General features: G+C 34.6%; 1 protein-coding gene across 1 annotated transcript in view; it reads left to right on the top strand.

Annotated features, from left to right (window-relative positions):
- The window catches only part of NAALADL2 (N-acetylated alpha-linked acidic dipeptidase like 2), a gene marked incomplete at its 3' end in the record, with an annotated part of 390,135 nt that overhangs the window by 264,121 nt on the left and 113,967 nt on the right, over positions 1-12,047 (top strand). Inside the window, exons 7-9 of the mRNA XM_080624368.1 lie at positions 1,489-1,581; positions 5,308-5,513; positions 7,034-7,153. Of these exons, the coding sequence (XP_080480494.1) occupies positions 1,489-1,581; positions 5,308-5,513; positions 7,034-7,153 (419 nt within the window). The remainder of the gene's footprint in view (positions 1-1,488; positions 1,582-5,307; positions 5,514-7,033; positions 7,154-12,047) is intronic.

Here is a 12,047-nt window from a genome sequence, read left to right as displayed (position 1 = left end):
TAACAGGTTTTATCTGAGTAGAAAGTAGAATAAATATTGCTAGGACTTTCTTTTTTTTAACAAAGAAAGAGTCTAGCAGTTGGTTTTCTTTTTTCAAATATCACTGAAGACTAGTGAATGAAAATATATTGGATTTTATTTTAGGAGAATTTTAAAGTAAATTTCTCAGATGAAGTACCAGCAAATGAACCCTGAAAAAAGTATCACAGAGATGTATTGTTTTTATTTGACGTGTTGGAGTAAGCTCTCACTTGCACATTCCTCACAATCTCAGGGAACATAGCCAGGAAACAAACTGTTAGAAATACATCTTTGGGAGGATAATAGCCTGGGAGATAGAGACAAAATGATCCATGGAATATTTTAATTTTGGTCTGTGGCAGTTGGGATATGGGCATGAAAGGAATTCAGGCTCAAAAACGGCTTTAAACACAGGTCTGTCATGGGGGTGGTGCTGCACTCGATGTAAGAGAACCTCACTGAAGGTCTGGGATGACAGGGTGGTTATTGTCAGACAATTGCTAGCATTTAAGTTTGAGCCGTTTAAGACATTTTGACTTTTCTCAGATAGAATTTATGACCTTTCAGATGAGGTGAATGTTAATACAGCCTATTATAATGCAAATGAAACATTTTAAAAGTATCTGCAGCTCCCTGTAGTGAGTTGTTTTGTTTCCATTGACAAAAACTGCAGGAGTTAGCATGGTCAGTGTGACCCACCTGAGACACAGAGGGAATGACAGTGATTTTCAGCAAAGGATAGTTAATTTTTTTAAGCTATTTTAACTCAGACATTTACTTCTCTGTGGCTTTATCCTGCACTGCAGTCTCAACTGGCATAGTAATACTGGCAAGTCCTGTACGTTTTAGTAGGTTTGGGAACCTTACTGCCTTTGTATTTGCACCATTTCCTCAGCTGATATTAGCTAAGCCAAAAAAAAAACCCAAACAAAACCCTGACTTCTGTTGGCTTAAGTTCACAAATGTATAACTAGAGGCTACGCTGGCAAAGTGATAAGTAATGCAAAGGTCTAACTTTTCCCATCTGATTTAGCATAGGGGGTTTTCTCCAGAAGAATAGTATAACATAAACCAGGTATAATTTTGTGAATATTACTGGAAGATTGACCTGGGTGAAGAATTAGGTGGGGAAAAAAAAAAACAAGGTAAAGACTGAAGTAATATTTCTTGGTGAATCGAATGATCTTTTAACTCAAGGAATAGAGGTCTCTTTTGAGATTCCAGCTTTGAACCCCACTGCTAAAATGGGACTAAGAATGTCTTTTTTTTCTTTGTTTTTGTTGGGGTTTCTTTATTAATTTGTGATTTTTTTGTTGGTTGGGTGGTTTTTTTGTTTGTTTTGGGGTGGTTTTTTTTGTTTTCTTTTTTGAACTTGTGGGGAATTTATATCTGCATCCTGTAGATTACTTGGCTGGATAAACAAGTTTAACATTCTATTTTTCTTTTTTTCTTTTTGTCTTTTAACAGGCAAAAAAATAATCAGTCTGAATATTAATTCAGTCACAACTTACAAGGCAATTTCTAATGTTATTGGATATTTAAAAGGAACTGTATTTCCCGGTAAGTAGCTCATTAGCACTTGTATCAATTATTTGTTTCATGATGGCTGGAAGTCATAGCTGGGATCAGGATTCCGTTTTGAAAGATAATGTGCTAATACAGAAGAAGGGGAGAGCATTTGTTGCAGTCAGTTTGTGATTTGATTTATAATAAAACATAAGGGTTAAACAGAGAATGAGCTCAGGGGGATATTATAGGCAGATATATAGTAAGCATATTTTTACACAAAAAGCAGGAGTAGAGAGTATCAGTGTTTTATACCAGATAAGTATGTTGGTGATTTGAATTTTAGGGTGTACTTTATTGCATTATTCGAATTACTTCGCAAGCTGTCTATACATCTTTAGAAAAGGTTTTGATTTTTTTTCTAATGTTAGCAGAATTTTGAGAGAAATAAAGCTTCAAGTCTAGAACATCCCTACAAAATTCAAGTGTCTCACCGAAACTAGGATGTAGGGCAGCGTGATCTCTGGCTTAGTTAGATTAGATTTTTAGTTGAGAATCCAATATCAAATATGATTATAGTGTACAAAAATCTGTGACTAAGCTCTTAATCACTCTTGCTGCAGTTTTGTTTTGTTACAATCATGCCTTATGCTAGTTTTACATAAGTCTATGAATTATAATTACTGTTCTCTACATCCATGAATTAAACAAGATTCTAAGTGCAGCTGTGGCATAAACCACAAATCTCATCCCTCCTTTGATGCTGTATGTAGATACTAAGATAATCAGGCCATCATAGGAAAGAAGATAATTTTGAGCTTATTCTGTCTGCAAGTGAATTTGCCTAGAAGTTGAAGGATTTCTGCAATGCAAATGAGCACTGTTGCGGGCTACTTCCATAGTGCAAAGGATTGTAGGCCCGGTCCAATTTCTAGTGTACAGATGTCATCATCATCAAAACATCATGACGTTTGTCTTGATTAATGCTCTTTTATTAGGTTCAGAAGAAAGGTTGCAAACTTATCTAGAGTCCCATAGGAGGTTGGCTAGTCATTTCATGTTTAAGTGATGGAATAAAGGAGGTGGGGAGGATTTAAGCTTATTCGTGTTAGAGAAATAATGACTTTCTGTTGTCCAGCTCATCACTACCCTGAATACTATCCCATCTTATCACATTTACAAGTATCTGGTGAATATTTTTTCTCCTTCTCTAGTCCTTTCTTTCTCTTTTATTACCATGTGATCTCTTTCTCCACATGCTTCAGCAAATGATTATAAGAAAGGACAGCTCCTGTCTCTGTAAGCATGACCATCCTTTCTCCTATGCTTTTCCTATAGTCATTTGCTTCAGGATATTGTCTCTATTCAAAAGGGAGAGATGTGCAAAGATAAAGAATTTCAAAGGAGGCACCAGCTGTTATTTTTTACCCCTGTTCATTCAGCTTGCATGTTCTACAGTAAATTGCTGCTTGTAGCTTTTTTCTCCATCAAAATGCCCTATACTATTTTACATAAAGTCTCTTTCCACTCCCATTCACATATGCTGTTCACAGACTGAACAGAGATTAAAATACGGGGCAACCATTGATCCTGTCTGCTCACCCTGTTTTAGTGGCACTTCCTCTGACAACCTAGAAGCCTGGAAGGCCATTAATTTCTGTTCCCAATTTCTAACATTGAGTTGAAGAACCTATGACTATTCACTATCTGTGCAACCTATAATTAAACATCTCATGATGTAACACACAGGTTGCAAAATTCTATGTTGTAGATTGCATTTTGTTACATTAAATTCCAGTATCTGAAGGTGGCCTATAAGGATGTTGGGGAGGGACTCTTCATTAGGGACTGTAGTGATAGGACAAGGGGTAATGAGTTGAAACTTAAACAGGGGAAGTTTAGATTGGATGTAAGGAAGAAGTTCTTTACTGTAAGGGTGCCAAGGCACTGGAATGGGTTGCCCAGTGAAGTTGTGAATGCTCCATCCCTGGTGGTGTTCAAGGCCAGGTTCAACAAAGCCTTGGGTGGCATGGTTTAGTGTGAGGTGTCCCTGCCCATGGCAGGGGGGTTGGAACTAGATGATCTTAAGGTCGTTTCCAACCCTATTTTATGATTCTATGATTCTATGTACACTTAGATTTATATTTTTCATTTCTACTTTTAGAAAGAAATTTTCATTTACATGCCTATTCACCCCCTAAGCAGTTAAGTGAAGATGCGGTTTTATAGGTACCTAACAGATACGCTGTTTATAAAGGATTTTTGATTCCGTATAAAACATTTCCATGACTTTTGTTAAACAAAACTGGCAGAAGTTCAGTTTGACTGAGAATGATCTAATAATCAAAGTGTTCATAAATGTTCAGTTAACATTCTTTCTAGGCAGCAGTCACTGCAAAAAACACTGGGGAGAAGATATTTAATTTTATAAGCAAGTATAAAACACAGGCATTTCCCACCTATGTGTTGCTGCGTTCCAGTGTGCTGACAACAGTGAAGAATGAATCCCCTTGGATAAAGAAAGAAAACTAAAAATTTTTGCACTTTTGGAATCCAAATGACACTTGGAGATTCTTGTGGATCTGGCATCACTTGATAACTATTCTTCTGTTCTTTATCGATGTCCTGAAATATGGAAAGAACTCCCTTAGAAGTCTAGATCTGGACCAGAAAGAGACTTTATTAAATACTAGAACACAACCAGGAAGCAGTCCTTCAAAGAGGCTTCGGTTTTGAATTCATCTCACACAAAAGATCCAATATTTTAATAAGTCATTTAGTATAACTCTGCTTTGACTTCTTGACACGCCTCAGTCACACTAGTCATTCATGTTATTTTGTACTGCATCATCCTTTTGGAATAAAATGAGGTTCTTTACACTTGTGACTTAGTATTTGGCTTATATATTTTGCCTTGAGAGATGAAGTTTTCATTTAATTTCTCTGAGAAAAAAAAAAAGTGAGTTTATTTTCTGGATAACCAAAGGCATGTTCTTTATTTCAGGTTGAAACTTCTTGCTTTTCTTTTTATAAAAGTTTCCTCCAGTATCATCAAAGTTGCTAGGTCTGACTTATCGTTTCTGTTTCATTCATTATATCTATTCCTCTGTCATGTCTCCTCTCTAAACCTGCAGTCCAGGTCTTTTCAGTGTCTCGTTACATGGAAGTCTAAGTCCTGATATATAACCCTTCTGGTTACCAGCTTCTCAACTGCTGTTTCTACAATGTCTTTTTTGAGATAGGGTGGTGAGCACTGAACACAGTCTTCCAGGTGAGGGAGTACTAATACTTTGTGTATTTTCTCTATGTTTCTCATTGTACTACCACACCTTTTCTTTTCTTTTTTGGATGCTAATATGTATTGAAGATAGAGTTTCCTGCTTATTCATTTGTGATTTTTTTGTAAAGCTCTAATGTGAGCTTGGGACTTTCTTAGATTATCAATGTGAAGAAGTCCTGGCTATAAAAATGGTATATATCAGATTTATAAGAAGGGAGAATAATAAGCAACAATGAGGGCAAGGACACAGGGTTTAAAATAGGAAAGTATATACATGTATTTAATTACTAGTATATTTTTAACTAGTATTCACAGTTTTATCTATTTATAGTGTATGGTTGTCTTGCACATGATCATATAATTTTTTGTTGACAGCATTGTGTTGTATTAATGACATTACAGACTAATACAGTTAATCTTTTAGGCTTTCTAAAAATCCTTTTAATGCTAATATCCAAAAGAAATAAGATTCTCTGTCTGTCCCTTTTTTCACATTTCAGATAGATACGTTATCATTGGTAGTCATCACAACAGTTTGAATACTTACAGTGGACAAGAATGGGCCAGTAGCACTGCTATCATCACAGCATTTATACAAGCCTTGACACTGAAGGTTAAGAAAGGCTGGAGACCTGATCGGACCATTGTTTTCTGCTCATGGGGAGGAACGTTATTTGGGAACATTGGTTCATATGAATGGGCAGAGGTAAAATAGCTTTAGAAAGACTCATTGCAATAATGATTACTTTTGTTGAAAGCACAAAAACATGATGAAATTGCCGCATAGAAATTATGGTTCATTAACTGGTTTGTGATGTCTGTCTCTGTACCTTCATGAACTCCAGAGCAAACGCAGTGAAAAAATCTGTAGAGGCAGTTCCTGTGGAATGGAGCATGTGATAACGAGACGGCAAGTTTCCATAGCTGTCAATGTTGCTTTTACAGCCTTTGGGAACTGTTCCCCTCCCTAATTCAACAGAGGACTGTAAAAAAGGGCATTGCCAAATTTTGGAGAGGGAGGGGAAACCTCAGAAAAAGACCTAGGCCCAGGAATAGCTTAGAGGGCTTTTTCTTCTTATTGGGGTTTCAACAGTTACTAACTTTTAATTGATAGGCTTATCAATTAAAAGTGTGGCAATAGATAATGATAGTGTGGGGAGAATTGAATCAAGACTGCACTGAATGAATAGAACTGTACTATGGTTTACGTTAATCACATCAGTATTGCAGTATCTCCATGGCTTGTGCTGATTCACTTTCCAAATATTTGTGCTAAGGAGTTAGATACAATCTGGCACAGAAAATTCCTTGAGCTCTTTCTTTCAGCAGAATAGAAACCAGCTTACTGAAAGAAAATCAGTGTTGTTGATCATACAGTGGACACAAGTTAATAAATTAAAGGAATAGCTAGCAGAGAGGTTCATGGCTGCTGAATTAAAGCAATAGATAAAATGAAGAGTTAATTGCTTTTTAGCATGCGTGAGAAGCAGCTAGCTCTCATTGAAGTTTCATACTTCCAACATGATTATTCTTCAAAAACAAGAGGGGTGAAAAAATCAAGTTGAAAAGATCCAGGCTGGAAGCAAAATTTGTTTAGTTCCACTTCAAGTCAGCTTTACATCAGATGTAATTGCGTTACACCCCTTCTGTTCAATATAAAGAGCTGCTTCACGCAAAGAGTGACTCATTACTGAGAAGGCAAAGAGGATCTTTTTAAAAAAGAGATGATAACTGAAACAGTTTGTAAATGCTATTTTTGTAGTCTAAAAAAATACTAAAATAAAAACACTGGGAAAGTTATGCAGTTCAGATCTGAATTTGGTCTCTAAAACTGAGTACATTTAACTGTTGGTAATGATTACTTTCAAAGTTTGTCTTCTGTCTGGCAGAAGTTTAAAAGGCCATCATGTTGTTTCACAGTATGTAATGTTTTCAGTTTTGGCCTTACACATGTAGTCATTTTTAATTCCTCCCAGGCCTATTTGCATTCTGTTAGGATGATGTGTGAAATGGAATTCTAACTTACACTGTATAGAGAAATAACATTAAGATGTCCTTTGAAGTCCTTAACAGTATATTGTAAGAAGTAGTAGTTAAGTAATACTTAGGGAATAACAGAGTACAAAAGCGTAGGGTTCAGTTTTTCCGTAAAAGGAGCTGAAAGAACAAAACAAGTCTTAATTATAATGATGCATAGTAATAACCGTTGCTCTGCTTTTGTTGTAGGATCTTAAGAGAGTTCTTCAAAGAAATGTTGTTGCTTACGTTAGCCTCCATAATCCAGTCAGAGGCAACTCAACTTTACATCCTGTTGCATCTCCTTCTCTTCAGCAACTGGCAGCAGAGGTTAGAAATAAAATACTGTCTTTCACATGTTGTTTATTAGCTTACATGGTTAACCCCCTTAATGCCAATTGGGCATAGATAACTGTAGGCGGAGTTTGTTTTTGTTAAGCATTTTGAACTCACAAATATATATGAACTGTTTTTACTTAGCATATTGAATTTTATTTAAAAAATTACAGGGTGCATTAAGAGGTTGGAAAGGATGACTTATTTCAACAGCTCAACCAAGTCTCTACGTACTTGCATGTCTTACAACTTTTTCACCTTTTGTCAGCTTTAAAGTAACATTTTTTATTCTTCAGCACAAAGCATGTTTTTCTCTTCCTAATCTGATCTTTCCATTCTGTTTGTCAATTTGCATTTAAACCTGTATATATACCAGATGTAAAATGATGCACAGAGAGAGTATTACTCTTACTATACTAAATACTGTCTAAATTACGTCAGGTTCAGTGCTCAGCTAAGCCTTTGTAACTAGTCTACAGTCAGAATATTCTGTAATTAGTTAGGCTGCTCTAATTTAAGCTAATTACCTTATTGCGGTTTCTGAGGTTGCTGAATTTATTAATATTTAAAATAAATTGAAAATAATTTAAGGTACATACTAAATGATAACAGTTTGAAGTGGTGTGCATAAAATGGATTTCAATTTTATTTTCATAAAGTATGCTTTATAGACATTTTTTACATAGATTTTCCAAGCTAATACTCATTAAGTTTTCTGATGTTTCTTTGACTTACCTCTTAAGCAGTCAGTACTAAATACTGCTCAAAGTAGCATCTTGAATCAAATGGAGTTTAAGATTGATCTTGCTTGGCAGTTGTTGTCCAAATAAGTTAGTAAAATGGTACCAGTCAAATTGCTTCTAAGCAATGTTTTAACCACTTCTGTCCAGTGATTAGGTGGTAATTTCGTCATGGAAAGGATCTGGAAAGTAGTTTATTCTATAGGTATTGTGGCAAATGCAATGCAAAATCATCTATTTTCATGGTTTAATTAGTGGAAAATTATTTATAGTGTTTCATATATGTGAGTTTACAGGTGCTATGGGTATGTCAATTAAAATTTTATTATTAGGTCCTGTATTTAAAAAAAAATACTATTCTGATAGGTTGCTATCCTTTTCCTAACCTATTAGTATTTGCAGTCCTTTCTTCATGAAAAAATGTATTTGTCATTTAAAGGAATAAATTTATTACATTAGGTCCTTGAACTATTTTTTTTTTTCTCATTTTGTTTCTTTGACTTCACAGTATGATTTATGGCAGTGATCTGAAATTTGTAAGCTGTCTGGAGCTGTGCAGCAAACACTTTCATGATTATCTATTTATCACTTTCTTAAGATTTGATTCTTTCATTCTAATTAGCGCCACATTAGTACAAGTGTTGAAGTCAGGCCCTCTATTTTGGAAAGAAAGCAAAGGAAATCTCTTTTTCACTTCTGCTTTATTTAGGTGTTCCATTTGAGTGTGATGTTGTAATATTTTGTAATTCTTGTTGTGATAGCAAATGCATCTTGTCTAGTAGTATAGATACAGCATCTCTTAATTGTCCTGCCTTGCCCCGGTTAATTAGTTTGCAGTCAGTAAAACATGACTAGAACTCCATCTTTTTTTTCTTCAGTAAACATGGAATCATGGAATAGTTAGGGCTGGAAACACTCTCCATTTCTTCTCTGATTCTTTAGTGACTAAGGCTTTGTTGTTGAGATTGCATCCATTGTTTACTGTTTGAAGCCCCATCTAAAAAGGACAAAATACATGTGAGATAATCTGTATAGTTTGTTGGGTTTTTTGTAGGATAATATTATTTGTAATTAATGCAACAGTCATGCAGTTTGTGACGTTAAAAATATTTGAAGGAATTACTGCTTCCAAATGCTAGCTAGATTTCTGAATACGTCTGAATTGACAATGATGGAACAGCCAAGCACAGATCTTTTTTTGTTCCCAAGGGTACTCCCAATTTGCCACGTGTCTAGGAGATTTTCTCTGGAAGATTGATCTACTTATTAAGAATATTGATTCTACTTCCAGCACCTGCCAAGAAAACAGTGTAATTACAGATTACCTCAAAATTATTATCAAGGGTAAGATGTCACTTTCTGGAGCTCATCTCATCTTGAAGAAAATGTGAGTCCATTTACATGAGATTCTTGTTAACAGATGCAGGTAGCAAAGAAGTGCTTAAAAAGTCTAGTGAGACACAAGGATCATCTGAATTTGTAAGAATAATTCTCTAAAATGAGGTTTGCTAAAATAAAAAAAGAAGGTGAAATGAGAATTTCTAATAAATAAAAAATAAAAAGATAAAATAACCAGTCTTGTTTTGTTAGAAACTTTTCATAATTTACGGATACATGGAAGATACTGCACTGTACCTTTGGATTCAGTGATAAAAGTCATACGCCCATTTTTAGATCATGATAAAAAAGACCAGCTTGAATTATTTTTTTCCAGTGTTGTAACACTCTTGAGGAGGGGGAGACTAAGATCTGCTCACTATTTGCACCAAGGACAGAGTTGGGTTTAATGCTCATTGTTGTGCTAAAATTGTGCGCACTTCTCAGTAAAACAGAGGAAGAATGTTGTTTTCCTAGGGACAATTAATACTTTTTACAAAAGCCTGCAAAGGTTAAGTGTCAGTATTCTAGGGAAAACAAAAGCTGTAGTTTGTCCTCGGAAAGAAAAGTAAAACTCACACTAAATGTGTAGCACTCCATGAATGCTGCAAGGACCATCACTTAAAGAGAATTGTGGAGAAATCGCAAACTGAGATAGGCAGATGCATGCAACAGTATTTACTTTCTGTAATATGTAATATGTAATATGCAGCTTTTCTAAAATAAAACTTCAGACAGTGACTAACCACTGCAGCTTCGAAAACACTTTATTTCCTTAATTTCTGAAAACTATGAGAAAACTAGGGAAGAATTTTTAACTGAAACGTAGTTTGTGTTAATATTCTAGACCTGTAAGTAAAAAGAAAAATCACACACCTAGTGAGCTGTCTACTACATGAGATCTGGTGGTCAGTTAAAGAATAGGATAAGTGCTTGGCTAATTAATAAAACATGACTTAAAGATATTTTATGTAAAGAGATTACAGCTTTATTTTAGTTGCAGGTTTCAAAAGCAAGCTACCCAAGCCATATTCAAATAATAATTTTATGTGCCTATGGGTAGAATTCAGTGGGTTCTGATTGAAACATCAAATTACATGAAGAACCTAATTCAAATATTTTGATTAATTAAGTAAAGGGGAATTCAAACAATTCTGAGACCTTGACATTTAATTCAAATCTTTTTTATATAGCTATACTAATTAGTGTCCACAATAATAAGAAGGAAATAATGCCAAATTACGTTTTTGCCTACTATTGTTTTCTAAGGAAAATGATTGTTAATTTTCTTGCTCAGTTAATGAGTCACTATTTGTTGGCAGAGTGGCATTGGTAGATTGGGTTTGTTAGTTTGCTGGCATTCATTCTCTATAAATAAGGCCATTAATGACTTTTTCTATAATTAATATTTCACAAGTAAAAAAGTTATTATGAAACATAAATTCATTGCTGTTTTCTTTTAACTAATTGTATGGCTGCTACTGATCAGACTCCAAGTCTGCTGTTGTTGCTAACCCAAGAACACTTATTGCTCCTGTCTCCAATGGTAAAAGGCATTTAAAGCTATCAAATAGTGAGTGTTAAAAGTAACTGTACCAAGTATTGGTCCATGCTATTTAGCGTTATTTATTTCTATTAATGGAGTAAAAGGCATAAAACATCTTTACATTTAAAGGTGGTATTATTAACAGAAAACTACTTTTTCTTTTTGAAGTAGAATTGAAAATAAACTTCTTTATAGATGCTTGTTACTATTATTTCTTGATTTAAAAATAATAATCTTACATTAATGTCAGCATTGATTCTTTTCTTCCAACTTATATTTGTTTCTCATTTATTTTGTTTTACCTTCAGTATTTAAGAATGGATCTACAAGCCTCATGTATCAGTAGGATGTAAAGAAGAAAAGATTAAAATATTGAGTTGCTTGTTGTATGCCGTGTAACAGACGATTATAGCTTTCCCATGAATTTTCAGGCTTTATCTATTACTGCCATTAGTGTTATAATGGATTGGTGATGTTACTTTTTATATTTGTGTTGGAAAAAAAAAAAACCTCTTGAGAATCAGAAATTTATGCTGTGAACACTTGTCTCAGGAATTCATAACTACGTTAAAAGGGTGCTGTTAATATAGACAATAATTCATTAAGATGCTGCTTCTCCAGTGCGAAAAGCAAAGTTTCACTTAATGATGAATTTGGTTTTTCAGGTTACACCACGTCCTTTTGATCTGCTAACATCTGCTACTTCGACAAAACGTTGCTTTGTCCACTGTTGCATACTTTTTCACTCTTCCTCCAAGTTAAACAATTTTAATAGATAAATGCCAATCTAGACAGTGGTTAATCGTTTAAACCTACTCACACCTTTTGATGTTATGAAAATACTCTTGCTTTTAACCATAGGAAAAAAAAAGCTTATTAGCAAGGAAGAATGCAAATGGACTAGTTTTATGCTGTGAATATTACTGAATATCTGCTGAAAGTCCTTTGTTTCTAGTAAATCAAGCTTTCTGCTTCCAGGTCTATCCCTATCATTAAGAATTTAAAATATTAAGTTTTTCTTCTAAAAGCATACATGATGTATATTTTCGGGGGGGGGGGGTTGTTGTTGTTTTGAAATGTAAATGTCAACTTTGATAGCCATTGCAGATTAAATTGAAGAAATCTGGACATTTTCCTGTCTTTAAATGTGGTGATGAAGTAAGGGAGTTTTAAGTAATTTCTTACCTGCTGTAGAATGGATTTTGGTTCTAGGCTTCTGTTGTCC

Source organism: Psittacula echo, assembly GCF_963264785.1.
Source record: "Psittacula echo genome assembly, chromosome: 7".
Taxonomy (NCBI): domain Eukaryota; kingdom Metazoa; phylum Chordata; class Aves; order Psittaciformes; family Psittacidae; genus Psittacula; species Psittacula echo.
This window is presented reverse-complemented; position numbering and strand designations above follow the sequence as displayed.